The sequence below is a fragment of the Stegostoma tigrinum genome, chromosome 5, assembly GCF_030684315.1.
Source record: "Stegostoma tigrinum isolate sSteTig4 chromosome 5, sSteTig4.hap1, whole genome shotgun sequence".
NCBI lineage: Eukaryota > Metazoa > Chordata > Chondrichthyes > Orectolobiformes > Stegostomatidae > Stegostoma > Stegostoma tigrinum.
The window spans coordinates 23,070,262-23,088,364 of NC_081358.1; the positions used below are offsets into that span (position 1 = coordinate 23,070,262).

The 18,103-nt window shown below is 39.6% G+C and overlaps 1 protein-coding gene across 2 annotated transcripts in view; it reads left to right on the forward strand.

Annotated features, from left to right (window-relative positions):
* Window positions 1-18,103, forward strand: part of LOC125452092 (serine incorporator 1-like) — a 72,347-nt gene that overhangs the window by 25,085 nt on the left and 29,159 nt on the right. For both annotated transcript variants that reach the window (XM_048530083.1, XM_048530084.1), the window contains exon 5: window positions 1,382-1,519. In XM_048530083.1, coding sequence (XP_048386040.1) covers window positions 1,382-1,519 — 138 coding nt within the window. The remainder of the gene's footprint in view (window positions 1-1,381; window positions 1,520-18,103) is intronic.

Below are 18,103 nucleotides of genomic sequence, written 5' to 3' on the forward strand. Positions count from 1 at the left end.
CTAGACTATCCCATCATCATCCATCTGCTTATCCAAGGACTGTTTAAATGCCCCTAATGTGGCTGAGTTAACTACATTGGCAGGCAGGGCATTCCACGCCCTTACCACTCTCTGTATAGATCCTGCCTCTGACATTTGTCTTAAATCTATCACCCCTCAATTTGTAGCTATGCCCCCTCGTACAAGCCAACGTCATCATCCTTGGAAAAAGACTCTCACTGTCCACCCTATCTAATTCTCTGATCATCTTGTATGTTTCTATTAAATCCCCTCTTCACCACCTTCTCTCCAATGAAAACAGACCCAAGTCCCTCAGCCCTTCTTCATAAGGCCATTGCTCCAGACGAGGCAACATCCTGTAAATCTGCTCTGCACCTTTTCCAATGCTTCCACATCCTTCCTGTAATGGGGCGACCAGAACTCCACGCAATATTCCAAGTGAGGCCGCACTAATGTTTTGTACAGTTGCAGCGTGACATCACGGCTCCGGAACTCAATCCCTCTACCAATAAAACCTAACTCACCGTAAGCCGCCTTAACAGCACTATCAACCTGGGTAACAACTTTCAGGGATCTACGTACATGGACACCAAGATCCCTCTGCACATCCACACTACCAAGAATCTTTCCATTGACCCAGTATTCCGCCTTCCTATTATTCTTCCCAAAGTGAATCACCTCACATTTATCCGCATTGAACTCCATTTGCCACCTTTCAGCCCAATTCTGCAGTTTATCCAAGTCTCCTTGCAACCTGCAACATTCTTCCACACTGTCCACCACTCCACTGACTTGTGTCATCTGCAAACTTACTGACCCATCCACCTATGCCTGCGTCCAAGTCATTTATGAAAATGACAAACAGCAGTGGTTCCAAAACAGATCCTTGAGGTCCACCACTAGTAACCAGACTCCAAGCTGAATATTTTCCATCAACGACCACTCATTGCCTTCTTACAGAAAGCCCGTTTCTAATCCAAACTGCTGAATGTCCCTCAATCCCATGCCTCTATATTTTCTCCAATAGCCTACCATGTGGAACCTTATCAAAGACTTTACTGAAGTCCATGTACATCACGTCAACTGCCCTACCCTCATCCACATGCTTGGTCACCTTCTCAAAAAACTCAGTGAGGTTTGTGAGACATGACCTCTCCACCATTTACCTGCTCATTCAGCCAAGTTGACGTCAGACAGAAATCAAACAGTAGACCTGAAAATTCCACTGTAACTAGTTCATTGATTATAAAACTGTTTTGAAAGTTCAATGAATAAAAATAACCATTGAATAATGTTAAAACTTAATTACATGTAAATATTGATGTTCAGCTGTGGCTAATTTGTTTCAGAGATGATATTTAATAAGTTTTCTTTTTTTTAGTGTCGTTTGGAATTGGTTCAGCTGGTGCTTTTTGTTTTATTCTGACTGAATTGGTGCTGCTGGTTGACTTTGGTAATTCCTGGAATGAATCCTGGCTAAAAAAATCAGAAGAAGGTGGATCACGGTGTTGGTACTTTGGTATGTGTCATTATTTATCAATTACTTGCAGTGGTAAAATTTAATTAAGACAACATAACTTATTCCGAATCATAATCAGTTAGAGTATAAATTGAAATAGAATCATAGAATCCGTACAGTGCAGAAGCAGGCCATTCAGTCCATCGAGACCGCATCTACCTTCTGAATTCATCCTGCCCAAACCCACCCACTACCCTATCCCCGTAACCCTGAATTTCCCATGGCTGATCCACCTAGCCTACATATCCCCAGACTCCATAGGCAATTTAACATGGCCAAGCCGCCTAACCTGTACATCTTTGGATGAATTCCAGCGAATTCTTGTAAAAGAATGTCTTGTAACATAACCAACCCAATCTTTCAGAAAACAGAACTAAGCTAAGAATCATCTTAATCGCTACCGTTGGTGCTAGTTCTCAATGATTGGTATGAATGTTAGCAGAATATTGATGTGGTAATAGCATTCATTTTTCCAAGGTAAGTTTATTGACATTGGTTGAGATGTTAAATTGGAATCTCTTTGTTTATTCAGCTGATGCGAAAGATCCTATGGGGGCTGTTAAGGAGCAAGTGAGTTTCTCCAATATTCTGGCATACACTTATCCATCAATCAGTTAAAATCAGAAGCAAATTAATTGGTCATTTATCCTATTGCTGCCTACAGGATTTCAGTGAATACAAGCACACTGTTGATTCGCCTAAAAATGAATGGTTGTTACACTATAAGTAATTCATTGGCTGTGAAGTACTTTGAATGTGCTATAATTGCAAAAGACACTATAAAGATGGAAGTCATTTCCTTATTATTTTTCACATGTCCAAGTGAAGATTTGGAAAGGTACGCAAAGAATTCTCACAACGTAATTGAAAAACTAAATGTAGGTAACTTTTGAAGGAATATAAGCAAATAAAGAGAAATGTCGAAATTACTAAGTAAAAATACAACACCTAGGATTATGACAGCAAACAATTGCATAGTTAATCACACAATCCTTTGTTTTAATGTGACCCGATGTCGGAAATGATGTTGCATCAGGTGGCTCTAAAAATCGTGCCCTTCTTGCCATTCAAAGGCATGACCTGCACAGATCTGTATCCTGTCTGGGTGGAAATAGAGACAGGCTTGAGATCATACCTCGTTGCATTTCTGTTGCTTGGTAGGTGACCTTGCAGGTGATAGCTGACTTCACAAGGAAATCAATAACCCAGTTAGTCAGGCATTCAAATATCACTGCCATTACAACCTACTTTGGTAATAGGAGCTTCTTTCCATAGATTCATGCATTTAATTGGTGACCTGTTGTGTAGTTTCACCTACCAGATAACCCTTCATTGATCCATCTCATTGAATCAAGTGCATTGAGTACAGAAGTCAGGAGGTCATGTTACAGCTGTGTAGGATATTGGTAAGGCCACCTTTGGAGTGATGCGTGCAGTTCTGGTCCACTGCTACAGGAAGATGTCGTGAAACTTGAAAAGGTTCAGCAAAGATTTACAAGGATGTTGGTAGGATTGGAGGGTTTGAGCTACAAGGAGAGGCTGAACAGACTGGGGCTATTTTCCCTGGAGCATCAGAGGCTGAGGGGTGACCTGAAAGAGGTTTATAAAATCCTGAGGGGCATGGAAAAGGTGATTAGACAAGATCTTTTTCCCAGGGTGAGAGTCCAAAATTAGAGGCTAGGGGTTTAAGATGAGAGGGGAATGATTTAAAAGAGACCTGGGAGGCAACTTTTTCACCCAGAGGGTGGTGCTTGTATGGAATAAGCTGCCAGAAGAAGTGGTGGAGGGTGGTACATTACACCATTTTATCTGGATGGATATATGAATAGGAAGGGATTAGAGAGATATTGCCCAAATGCTGGCTAATGGGACTAGGTTTGTTTAGGGGATCTGGTCAGCATGGATGAGTTGAACTGAAGGGTCTGTTTCCATGCTACACATCTCTATGATTCTACAACTGACAGAATAATTTAGGTGGTCCATGGAAGGAAAACAAAAATTAAGCAAAAGTAGGCCATTAGCAACTGAAGTGTTTTTAACTTCACCTTTATTGTGCCTTTCAGACCAATGCAAATTAATTATTCAATTCTTCCCAACTATAGATGCCAAGCTTTCAATGAAATATCAAGCTCTTAAAAATGTTGGAAAATGGTTCACCGGGTTTTAAAGCTTAAATTAAGCTCTAATGTTTTCTTCCCAAGTGAGATCTTCCTACTTGCATTCCATTTCACTGTAAATGACTGTCATTGGTAAATGGGTTTGATATCTGCTGTTGTGCAGCTTATTATGCCTAGTGAACACCTCACATGGGTCAAAAGTGGACTTGAAAATTAATCCCGGTATCTGAATATTGGTAATCCCAAAACGTAACCGATAGAGTTGGGGATTGGGATGTAGGCTAATCTCTCCCATGGTGATTCAGTGCAGAATTTGTTACTGCCAGTGCTGGAGATTGTATACATTCAGAACAGAGTGGTTTGTTAGCTTTCATTGACTATTCAGAAATCTACAAACTCATTTAAAGGTTAATTCCCCCAATCCCAGTCCGTCGTTGTGATTCTGTGGTCTTATCTGTCTTATGATTTCTCCCCTGTAAAATTAGCTGTGCATTCATAATCTCTCAAAATATTCCTATGCATTACCCTTACTAATTAGCAAATTTTCCATTAAACTTCTTTTAATTTTAAGAAGCTCACACCCAATGATGGTAACCAGAATCATTAATCAGTCCTATAAATATATTTCTGCCCTTGCCATGCCTTATTGTGCCTGAAGAATTGTCCCAGATGACAAAAAAGCTCATTAACATCTGGCAGCTGTTGGAAGAGCTGTCCAAAAGGCGAATGAAGAGTCTAAAGCAGTCCTTCTCACTGTCTAGAATTACAGTAGATAATGAAACAACATTCTCAGAGATGGATCAATTAGCCTTCGAGAACAACGTTGGATGTGAGGGACCTTGGAGTTCACAGCCAGACTGCACTCCCTCTGAAACTTCATAACTTTAGGACAAACTATGTCAATAAAAGTCCCATTGTTCCTGACCCTTTGCCCCCTCCCAAGTCTTTTCCATGTTAGACATTGTTTGGAAAAATCTCTGTATGATGAAAAAAGCCTCACTCCAGACTCTTAAACTTCAGCTAAGTTTCTAGTGGCTCACAGAGAGCCTCACTTTAAAAGTTATCTAAGTTTGGAGCACGTCTGTAAATATGGCTCTTCCTTACTGCCCAGACTTGAAGTTAATGGTGGTGGGCATCGCTTGACTCCAGGGATCCTTAAGAACATATTTAATCATTCCCATCAGAAGAAAGCAGCTTAAACTGCAGGCACGGTCAAATCAGCTGGTGAATGCACCATCCAAATTATTTCCTGGCAGTGAAGTTGCCCATTAGGAAAGTCTAGCTGTATAGCTGTAGGAGAAAGATAAGAGGAAATAGTGAAAGAAGGATTGAGGATGCTAGATGTACTGACAGAGCAAAAGTGTGCATTTTACATTCTTTAGTATAATTCAGCCATTCCTGGTGTTACAAAATGCAGAATTATGGCCAGCAGCAATCTGGAGAAAACAGTAGGGCAAAGCTTGAAAGATTTTTACGCTGTTTGTTTGCTGCAGAAGAGCTGAAGGACAAACCCCTTGTGGGATATTTGGAACGTACAAAGAGATTGTTACTGTCAGATGTAAGTGATGACAGATAAACGTTACCAACCATAATTACATGCATTCTGCACAGGGTTGAACTTACTCAGAGAAGGATATAGAGTAGCCGCTGGGGCCTCTCCATCTGAGCACTTATTAAGTTTTCAACATCTGGATGTATTGGATGCACATCCAGAAGGCAACAACTATCTCCAGCAGAGATAATGGGAACTGCAGATGCTGGAGATTCCAAGATAATAAAATGTGAGGCTGGATGAACACAGCAGGCCAAGCAGCATCTCAGCTTTTGTGCTCCTGAGATGCTGCTTGGCCTGCTGTGTTCATCCAGCCTCACATTTAACTATCTCCAGCAGATGCCTCCTAGTGGGGGTCTTGAGGGAGCTGTTCCAAATTAAGGAGATCGCCTTCAGCATTTTTTGGTTTATAATCTGTGGGGAAAACATAAGGTATAAGACTTGTTAAATGTGATAAAATGAAGTCTTACTATTCAATGTGTTGAACATTCTGTTGAAATTTTGTTCTGCTGAATATGAATCCATATGCATATATTTATCATAAAATGATCTTAAATATTCAAAAAAGGTGATAGAGCGTACTTTGCACTGTTCTTTAAATGTACTTCTTATCAATGTACGTAATAATTGGGTCCTGAATTAACTAAAATACACTGACACTTTTAAACTCTGTTCCTTCTAAGTGGAAATTGAAGGGGAGATATTGGCTATTTATTATAAAGAGCAAGAAGCTGGGTGCACAATTCAGAGTTTGAGTCCTGTTTAATGCCCATCCCTGATTCCCATGAAAATATGTTCCTTTACATTTACTTGAAATGGAACAGTCAGACAGACTGCAGAATCTAGATGAGAAATAGTCAGGTATCAGTGGAAAACAAAATTGTGTTATAATTGTAGGATGAATGCATGATCCCCTTAAACAACTATCTCAATCAAAGTATCACAAGGTGTGTTAATGAAGTGGACTTACCCCCTTGAAGAATGATGAGCTATTACTGTACCTAGTCTTCCTCGATTTCTCCAGAAACCATTGATTAATGTTGAAGCTTGCTTCCATGAGCTGTTGTAACTCTCCCAAAGTAACCACTATTCATGATTTAGTTCTCCTATTACCTCCCTTCATTCATGGGTACTGTTACTTCGAATTTTTTTGTTATTTTTCAAAATTCATCTAGGAATAATCTTTCAAGTGAATGTACATAATTGTATGGAGCTGGGGAATCTAAACTTTTGTTTTATGTACTGAAAACAGCCTCAGGGTCTACAAGGATTTTAAATCCACGCTTTTCTTCATTTGCAGCCATCTCCAGCAGCTGTAAAATCTCTTGTTTTTCTGAATCAGTATTTATGCAGTACTGAGACAATGGAGCTAGAGCATTCCTTTTCAAACATTGTGAGCCTGCAAAATTTAGACAATCAACCACAGCACAAAATAACAATTAACAGAGATAGGATTGAGTTCCCTGTGTTTTGAAGGCTGGATTCCTGGGGTTTGGGGCTACATATTGGACACCTTGGTTTGGATGGTTGAAATAAACTGTTCTGCTGAGAGTTGGTTTATTTGAAAATTTCTGCCAGTTCCTGAAGTAATGAAATGCTCTGGCCAATTTGAGATTTAATGATTTAATTTAAGTACCAAACATGTAATGCAGAGATACCAAGAGAGTGAATTAAGCAGGTGGTGTTTTTTTGATCTGTGTTTAAACAAAGGTTCTGTAATTTCAACATTAATTTGTGTCGTGTGCAAGTTTGCATACTGGTCAGAATGTGTTCAATGGAGAATGTGTTCGTTAGCAACTACTTGTGCCAACAATATTGTTCACTAAGAACTATAAAGTTCTGCGAAGTGTTTGTGGAATAGAACCTAATCAGAGAATAGAATCAAACTCTGAAAGCCAATGAGACGAAACCAAGAATAACTGACCCAGAAAAAAAAACACAATGAAAAGGAACATCTAGAGAATATAGTATAGCAAAGTATACAAGAAGCCTTTTAAATAAACTTAGAATGATTAAAAAAAGAGGTTTGGGGAAACTGATTTACTCAGTCTGGTTTGCTGCAATTTTCCTTCCCAAACTAAATAATGTTCCAATCATCCGATCAACTTTTGACACTTTGTGTACTTTGTTACATTTGTTAAATAGAGATTTATTCTTTGCTTCCGTATAAAAATTTCCAATTTGGCAATTGTATCTGCCAGTGACTTTTTCTTAAGCTTCAGTGTTTTTCTTACATTTCCCCATTAATGAAAATCATCCATGACTATTTTTTGTTTCATTGCTGACGTTTTGTTTTTCAAGCTAACTCTTTTTAATAAGAAGGCAATTCTTTTTTCAGGGGTGCAATTGGCAGGGCCTCACCAAGTGACAAGTATAAACTCACCTGGAAGATTGGCATTTTGAGATGAATTATTTCTGGAGCATCACAACTAAGTCAGGTCAATGGTTAAGCCAGTTAGTCTGAGCTAGGATTGGTATTTTGGCAATATTTGTAGCATTAGCTGTGAATAAGACTTCAAACAAAAAGTTGGGGGATGGCTAAGGTGAAGAGACACATAGAAAACAAAAAGAAAGGCAAAGGTAAAACAGCAGTTGGGATAAATCCAGACAGTTTTGGGGAGGGAGAGAGACATTTAAAGGTAATATTACATTCATAAGAATGCAAAGAACAGCAGTGAAAATGGCTCTTTTTCTGCATGTGCAAATCATTCATAAAGAGATAAATTAACAAAAGCATCACAAATAGAAATAAATATCTTAAATGTAATTAGCATCTCAAAGATATGGTTTGAAAAATATATAAAGAAGAATGTGAGAGTACACATGGACCTACTTTGGTACATTTTTTCTTCCCATAAAATTCTACGAATGTAAATTTGAAGAAAAAGTGACAATGTCCCATGATATCAGGTCACTTGCCAGTTTCGATTAGCTGGAAATTTCAGGGCTTTCCCAAAGGAGGCAAATATCTATTCTGGTAAGGGTAGAGATTAATGGCTGTCACGTCCAGGGTGTGAGGCTGTGTTCTTACTCCCATCTTTTGTTTTATTGGAGAATCAGAAGAGTAGTTATGGAATCCACACTTTGAAGGCATATCATAGTACTGGATAGAGTAGAGAGAAGATGTACCAGGATGGTGTCAAATTTAGAGAGTTTTGGCTATGCACAGATTGGACAGCCTGGCGTTGGCATCCTTACAACAGAGGAGATTGAGTTGGGGCATGAGTGGGATAAACAAAATTATGAGGGGTGTAGATAGGGTAATCAGAATGAAACCTTTCCCCTTATACCCCAGAGGTATAAATTTTAGACAAGGGGCAGAGTGATCAGAGAAAATGTGAGGAAAGCGAGGAAAAGCTTTTTCACCCAGAGGATGGTGGATATTTGGAACTCATTGCCTGTGGCACAGACGGAAGCCTGTCAAACGGAATGCTGGAAATCAGGAAATCAGCAAGGATATATTGGAGAAATTAAGTTTTGAGGTGACTTGCATTACTATAATGCCTTTAACATGAAGGCACTTTGTAGAGTCTTGAGCCTGAAATTTCCCTCCTCATTAGGAGCACAGAGTTAGGAGATATTAGGACTCCACAAACCTGTAAAACTGCCTTGAAAATGCTGATTTTAGCTCCAGGCGAGCAGGGAGCCTTTCCTTATAACTCAAATCCTCCATTCCCGGCAACATGCTGGCAATTTTTTTCTGAACTCCTTCCAGCTTAATAATATTCTTCCTCTAGCACAGTGACTGGAATTGCACACAGCACTCTTGAAGAGGCCTAACCAACATCCTGTACAGCCTCAATATAATGTCGCAATTTCTATCTTCAAAGGTCTGAGCAATGAGGCAAGCCTGCTAAGTGCCATCTTAACCACCCTGTCTACCTGTGATACAAGTTTGAAAGAATTTAGTACCTGAACCTTTAACTTTACCTTTAACCCTTTAATTCCTTATAAAAAGAAAGATTTGTAGTCATAATCCCATTTCATAGACTGTTTATTCAATTAGACTGTAACCCTATCAAACTGTGAAGAATCAGGAATCTTACTGCGCTAATGATAGGTTGGAAGTCAGGCACACAGTGCTAATTTTACAATGATAAATATCAAATTTATGTCAACAAAGAATAAGATAACACTGCAAATTTTTCAAATATTTTAAAATGAGAGATTTAAATACCTTGACAGCTGTATTGACAGTTCCTTTGATTGCTCCATTGAGTTTATCCACCTTTGTTGCACATTCAACTGTACTTTTGACGATTCCAAAGGGCACATGATTCCTTGTAAAAACTTCTCATCTCTCCCAACAGTACCTGACTTCTTCTAAAGGTAACCTGGGAACATATTGAAAAATATACTTTACTCTCCAAAAGAATACCCTGTCTGTTCAAAGAACTCCAGTAAGTGTAGAGCTTCTCTTCATAGGTCTAATGGTACAAGCCATGTTTTGGACACCCCACTGATGGCAATTGGATCTCGCTGAAGGCAGTATATAACAAAGTATGGTTCCCCCCACCCAACCCAACATCCCACACTGGGGAAATGGCAGGGCCGAATTCAGGGATGGGAGTTTTGGGTTTGGGCATCTGACAAGACTGTAGCAAAATCAGGGAGTCTCTGCATGAAATTTCAAGGCATTATCTAAAAGCAATCTAAATAGTGAATTTAGAAATGAAAGAGTGGCTTTTCAGAAAAGTCTCATCAGAAATGTTATGCCTTTGGACAGAGTATACAAAAATTAATAAATGGGATATGTTAGAATGACAATAATCATATGTGACTTTAATCTACACCTAAATTAGATGATTCAGATTGTAAATGCTAGCCTGGAAAATGACAGCAAAGAGTGTATTCAGAATTTTCTGAAGAAGGGTCTAAACCCGAAATAATAAAATGTGAGGCTGGATGAACACAGCAGGCCAAGCAGCATCTCAGGAGCACAAAAGCTGACGTTTCGGGCCTAGACCCTTCATCAGAGAGGCCCGAAACGTCAGCTTTTGTGCTCCTGAGATGCTGCTTGGCCTGCTGTGTTCATCCAGCCTCACATTTTATTATCTTGGAATTCTCCAGCATCTGCAGTTCCCATTATCTCTAAACCCGAAATGTCAGCTTTCCTGCTCCTCTGATGCTGCTTGGCCTGCTGTGTTCATCCAGCTCTACACCTTGTTATCTCGAGTGTATTCAGAATATTGTTTTTTACAACGTAGCAAATTAGGGCCACCCAATGAGCCAAATAATTTAAATCTGTTAATGATCAATTAGACAGGATTTATCAATAGCCTCCTGGGGAAAGAATGATTAGGTGACACTGCTTGTAGCATGCCAGCATTTCATGTTCTATTCGAAGGGAGAAGTATGCTTTAAACCTGAATGAAGGAAATTATAAGGATTTGAAGAGAGAGATAGGTATAGTGAACTGGAAAAGCAGTTTCAAAACCAGAAATGTCACTACTTATCATAATGGACCAGACAGTATAAATTCCAGGCAGAGTACAATAACATCGCTTCATCAGAGGCTCCACTGGTAATGTCATCTAGCATGATGATGAAACATTTGAACGAGAATGAGCCAGCTTGGAGATCAAGTCAACAACCTCATCCACAACCTGAGCTACAGCTCTTTGCCAATATTTTGAATGTATCTATCACTTTCTTGAATATATTCAAGGATCCAGCCTTCAGAATCCAGCAGATTCAAGAGGTTGACCACTCTTGTAGTGAAGTCTCCTCATCTCAGTCCTAAATGACCCAACGCTGCTCTTGAGACTGTCACTCTGGTTCTAGATTCCCCAACTAGGGAAGCATCATCCCTGTATGTAATGTAGACATGTTAGAATTTTACGCACTTCACCAAGATTCCCTCTTCTAATCTCAAGTATAGGTCCAGTTGAACTAATCTCGGCTTGTACGGCAGTCCTGCCATCCCTAGTAACAGCCTCATGGACCTTTGCTGCACTGCTTCTGTGGCAAGTATATCCTTTCTTGTGTTGTGAGAACAAAACTGCATATAGTATTCTAGCTTCAGTCTTAACAAGCCCCTATATTACAGAAGTAAGACATCCCTTCTTCTCAACTCAAACCATCTTCCAATCAAGACTAACATACCATTTGCCTTCCTAATACTTGCTGCACCAAACTCGTAACTTTCATTCATTGTGTACAGGGGCACCCACATCCCTTTGTACATCGGTGTTTCCCAACATATTGCCAGCTTAGTGGGGTAAAGAGAGCAATCTCTCTGTCAATGTCAGCAAAATGAAGGAGCTGGTCATCAACTTCAGGGAGCAGAGTGGAGGACACGCCCTTGTCTGTATCAGTGGTGCTGAGGTGGAGATGGTCGAGAGCTGCAAGTTCCTAGGAGTAAATATCACCTACAGTCTGTCATGGTCCGTCCACATTAATGCTATGGTTACGAAAGCACACAGATTCCTCTACTTCTTTGGAAGGCTAAGGAAACTCTTCACGTCCAGAATGACTCTTACCAATTTTTTAGATGCGCCATAGAAAGCATCTGATCTGGGTGCATCACAGCCTGCTATGGCAGTTGCTCTGCCCAAGACTGCAAGAAATTAGAGTTGGGAACGCATCCCAGTCCATCACATGAACCAGCCTTCTGTCCATTGGCTCCATTTATATATCCTGGTGCCTCAGGAAAGCAGCCAACATAATCAAAGACCGCTGCTATCCCAGTTACACTCTCCTCCACCCTCTTCTACCAGACAGAAGATACAAAAGTTTGATAACGCAGACCAACAGATTTAAGATCAGCTTCTTCTCCGTTGTTGACAGACTTATGAACTTGCCTCACATGTATTAAAATTGATCTTTCTCTGCATCTTATCTGAGCTGTAACACTATATTCTGCATTCTGCTCTATTACCCTGATGTAATGATATAAGGTATGATTTACCTGTATAGTAGAAATAAACAATACATTTTACTGTTACTCAGTTCATATAATAATAAGTCAAATCAAATAATATTATGAGGAGACCAAAACTGCACACAGTACTCCAGGTGCTGCTCATGAAGTTCCTATACAATTGAAGCAAGACTTCATTACTCCCATACACTCATTCTCTTGCAATAAAGGCTAACATTCCATTAACCTTCAAATACCTTGTTGCACCTTCATGTTAGCCTTCAGTGACTTATCGATAAGGGCACCTGGATCCTTTTGTGGATCTAAACTTTCCAGCCATTTACCATGGAGAAATAATCTGCACATATGTTTCCCCTACCAAAGTGGATAACCTCACATTTTTCCACATTATATTCCGTCTATCATGTTCTTGCTTATTCACTCAGCCTGACTAAATCCTCCTGAAACTGATTTACACCTCCCTCACAACGCACATTCTCATTTAGCTTTGTTTCATTCACAAATTTTGAACTATTGTGTTCATTCCCCGAAAGCAAATCAGTGATATAGATTGTGAACTGTTGGTGCTCAAGTACATAATCTTGCAGTATCCTGGTAGTCACAGTCTGCCATTGTGAGAATGATCCATTTATTCCTACTCTCTGCTTTTGTCTGTTAGTGAATTGTCAATCCATGCCAGGACGGTACCTCCTATTCCCTGGCTTCAGTTTTTCCTACCAGCCTCCTGTGTAGTCTTTGTCAAAGGTCTTCTGTAAATCTAAGTGTACAATAGTCATCACGTACCCTTTAATAATGTTAGTAATATCTTCAAAAGAGGCTCATCAAAATTGATTCCCCATTTGCAAATCCATACTGCCAATGCCCAAACAGGTCATTATTAATCAGGTACTAAAACAGAAATTGCTGATGGAACTGAGCAGGTCTGACAGCATGACTGGGAAGAAAGCAGAATCACTGTTTTGAACCTGATGACTCTTCATCAGAACATAGGATCTCCTGAGTTTCACCAGCAATTTCTATTTTTGTTTCAGATCTCCAGCATCCGCAGTTCTTTGTTTTATATTATCAACCAAGTGACAATTTATTCCTTACTTTATAATAGATTGTAGAATTTTCTCCAGTACTAATGGTTGGGTCCTGGGGAGTGTTGCCAAACAAAGAGACCTTGAGGTGCAAGTTCATAGTTTCTTGAAGGTGGATTCAGTGGTAGATATGGTTGTGAGGAAGGCATTTAATATATTTGCTTTAAGAGTCAGTATATTGAGAATAGAGTTGGTATGTCATGTTGCAGCAGTACATGACATTGGTTAGGCCACTTTTGGAATTCTGCACTCAATCTTAGCCTCTGCTCTAGGAAAGATGTTGTTAAAGTTGGAAGGGTGCAGAAAAAATTTATGGGTTGTTGTTGAGGTTAGAGGGAATGAGTTATAGGGAGAGGCTGAATAGGCTGGGACTATTTTCCCCGGAGCATCAGAGGCTGAGGGATGATGTTGTAGAAGTTAATATGAGGGGCATGAATTGGCTGGAATAGCCAGGGTCTTTTTCCCAGGGTAAGGGAGTCCAAAGCTAAAGGGTATAGGTTTATGTTGGGAGGGAAAGATATAAAAGGGACCTAACAGGTAATGTTTTTACTGAGAACTGTACACAATAACTGTGATTATATAGCAAGAACTGCATTCTTATTCAGAGGAACAGTCACCGGACCTGAAATGTTAACACTGATTTTTTTCTTCACAGATGCTGCCAGATCTGCTGAGCTTCTGTAGCAACTTCTGTTTTTGTAACTTTTCCACTTTGGCAGGTAGAATAGAATGACAGAATACATGGACAAAGAATGCAGAACTCTGAGGTTCAGGTGGATCTGGTTGCCTTGTTACATGAATCACATAAAGTTAATATGCAGGTGTGGCAAGTGATTAGGAAGGCAAACAAAATGTTGACATTTGATGGAAGGGAAATGGGACATCAAACAAGGGGTGTTTTATCCATCTGTACAGGGCATATGTGAGACCACACCTGGACTACCATGTGCAGTTTTGGTCCCCTTATTTGAGAAAATATTATAGGCCCAGATTTTCTGATCTCCAGATTAGTCGGACACTGGATGTACTCTGAAAGATGCAAGTTGGAAGCATCAGACATTGTGACACACTGACTACACAGTAATCGCCTAGAAGCTTTAAAGTTCTGATGGAAAATAACTGGGAACCTGGCACTCTGCAAGAAGGTCTTCAAGTTTGAGTTAGAGTCAGATGAGCTACGCTGGAAAAATTAGAGAAATTAAAATGTACTTCCATTCGTGGGTAGCTATACTATTGACTCACCAGTCAGTCACACTTATTCTCTCAAACATTGGCACTAACGCCGGGGCCAGAACATCCGAGCCCCATTCTGGACCTACAGCACATTTTTAAAAGTGAGAAAGAACAAAGAACCACAGATGCTGGAGATTTGAAACAAACAAAATCAGAAATTGCTAAAGAAATTCAGCAGGTCTTGCAGTATCTCTGTGGAGAGAAAGCGGAGTTAACAGTTCGAGCCCATGAAGAAGGGTTCTGAAGAAGAGTCACTAGACTTGAAACATTAATTCTGTTTTCTCTTTGCAAACTCTGCCTAACCTTCCAAGTTTCTCTGTTTCTGATTATTATCTATTTAAATAATAAGACCTGAAGTTATTTTGTATATTAGACCTTAAACAGACAGTTTAATATTACCATTGAAATCACATTTCACACAAGTTGCCTGATGTTTGTATGTTGATGTGTACCATCAGTTCTAACCCCATATTTTCAACACTGCATCCAGAGCTGCTTTAATACTTATTAGCACTAGATGTCCCCACATACCAAGTACATCTGGATTTCAGTTTGGGACATTGTATACCTTTAACTTGAGTTTCAGTGTTAAGCTATACAATGTATTAGATTACATTTATTAGATTAGTACCGACATGACGATAGCAGACAACGTAACACAACTTAACATTTACTCCCAGCATCCTATCTGAAGCTTTTGAGTCATATTTTGTTCTCTTGTGTTGTTCAAACCAGGGAATGTGAATGCATTGTGTTGTACAGCATTGCATATGTACAGTCTATATTTGGTTGCTAGCTATGAAAGAAACACTTCATTTTTCGAAGTTCCTATTTGTAACTTAGTCCATTGTTCCATATGGGGAAATTTATTAGATTCCCTACAGTGTGGAAACAGGCCCTTCGGCCCAACATGTTCACACCCCCCCTTGCAGCATCTCACCCAGACCCATCCCCCTATAACCCACACAACCCTGAACACTACGGGTATTTTCCCATAGCCAATCCACCTAGCCTGCACATCTTTGGACTGTGGGAGGAAACCGGAGCACCCAGAGGAAACCCACGCAGACACGGGGATAATGTGCAAACTCCACACAGACAGTCACCCGAGGCTGGAATCGAACCTGGGTCCCTGGTGCTGTGAGGCTGCAGTGCTAACCACTGAGCCACTGTGCTGCCCTTTTTTTTCTTTTTACTCCCCCTGTTGTTAGCCCCTAACAGTCCCCATTAACAACTATTCACCTGCCCAGCCTGATTATTACCAACTCCTTTGTCTGTCCAACTGTCCGTCTCTCTGTTTGGGCTCAGTTCTATCATTTACTCCTGACCCCACCTGCCTCCCTATTTTCTGCATACAAACTGACATTTTCCCTATCACCATCAGTTCTGAGGAAGGGTCACCAGACCCGAGATGTTAACTCTGTTTTCTCTTTCACAGATGCTGCCAGTCAGCTGAGCTTTTCCAGCAACATTGTTTTTGTTCCTTTAGATATACTAGTTGCAGGGCCTCCAAATCTTCCTGTCAAATCTGAAGGCCCATTGTCTTGTTGATTAATCTCTTCGAGAACTTGATTTGTTTAATTGGATTCCCAATGTTTAGACAAGGTGTTAATGTGTTAAACTTTGACTGATCTTGGATGCTGATGATTATCACAGTTGCTGTACTGGCTCCACACTGTCTGTATGAGTCTGTATCTTCTATGAGTTGTGTGGCCAGAGGTGTGAAAACCATCTCCAGGATGGGTTCCTTTGACCTTTTGATGCAAGGTGTAAATTGTAAATGCAAGATGTTAGATCAAGACAATGTACTCTGCTCACTGACATTCCTTTGTAGTGGCATCCAGGCCCCTTTGCCTTGATAGGAGTGGCATTGGCCACAATAACAGTCCTCAAATCATGCCTCACCTTTGTCTTTACGTTATTCTTATGGGGAAAAATTCCTCAACGTAAGTCAAAATAAAACATCTAAGAAGAGCCAGCAGCAAGAAATGCAGCTGCGTTATAGGTACAGGTCATAGGTAATGTCTTTGGGTGTGGAGACAGCCTGGCAGTTGGTTGAAACAGTAACAAGAAAGCCCAACAAATGCTTGTACGAAATTTTTTCCCCATGCAACAAAAATAAATGCTGCCTGGTTACAGTCTGGAGATATGGGGAGGGAGGGAGTCAAGAGAAGTTTAAAGTCATTTATATTTCAGCGATTATTTTAGCTGCCAGGACATTGTTTCAGTAATCTTTGTATATGATAGGCTTTGATTGTTTCGAACTTGTTAAATAGTACAAACAGCCTACATTTATGATGAAAAGGGAGACTTACCTTTCACAAAACTATCTGTTCTGTGTACACAATGAATGTATAATGTAAGTAATACTGTTACCTGTCTTATAACTAGAGACCAGAGAATCCACTGCTTGAATCTTAGCCAAATTCAGTCAGCCTGCCTTGTTAATAAGATGAATAAAGTGAATACATGCATCATATGTTAAGATGTAAAGATAGAGCAGTAGCATGGTCTTTATACAGTTCTTGCTACACATTCACAGTTATTGTGTGCAGTTCTAAGCACCACATCATGGGAAGAACATAACGCATTGGAAGGAGTGCAAAAGCAGTTTACAAGAATGGCTCCAGGGATAAGGAACGTCAGTTATGAAGATATTGTGAAGAATTTGGGATTGTTCTCATTGGAATGAAGAAGGTTAAAAGGAGATCAGATAGAGTTTTCCAAAATCATGAGTGGGCGGGATAGGGTAGGTAGGAAGAACCTATTTCCATTCATAAAAGGAACAAAAACAAGAAGGTGTTGATTTAAAGTCATCTGAAAAGAAAGCAAGGATGAAGTGAGGAATATCTTAATGAGTAGTCAGTATATGGAATGCAATGCCTATTCAGTTCCATTGAGACACTCAAGAAGAATAATATGCAAGGGTGTGGAGAAGAAACAGGTAATTGACACTGTGATCATGATCATTCACTGAACCAGTATAAGCACTTTGGGCCAAAATATCTCCTCTGCACTGCAATACTTCTGCGATTACATATGAAGATTTCCCAGTTTCAGCAATTTCTGTTTTATCCTACAATTTGAGACAATTTTACCTCTTTGACTCTCATTTTGCCACCTATTTCAACTAAAATCACTCACCTTTCTGTCAATGAATACCCTCCTTCAAATTTATCCACAGAACTTTATTTACAATAATTAACCTTCAATCCTGTTGAGCTATTTAGGTTTGTCATTTATATTTCAGTATAAATGAAATATAGTAACTCCCAAAACCTTGTATGTTACAGAGCTTGTTGGAACATTGAAAAAGCTAGGCCAGCCTTATGCTAAACATCAGACTCTAGAACAGTAGACTACAAAGTGTGTACCTTTGTATTCTTCGTGAACTATGCTGAAATTTTGTATTATTGTCATTCTATTAAAGGGGTGAAGTAGGTGCGTAATGCTTCATCACAAGGATCTGAGAAATTTGGCATGTAAAGAATTATTTCCTGATTGTAGAAATTTATTATATCCTCACTCCCTTTGCTGACAGTTTTAATTTGATACTTCCTTATTGTTTATACCCAAAGGGAGGAATCACCTTCCTCTATTCACTTGATCAAATGCCTAACCATTTTAAACATATTTATTAAATCTCTTGGTCTTCTGTCTTGAAATGAAAATTGTATGATTGATTCCATTATAAGGAGAGATTGATACTGAGATGTT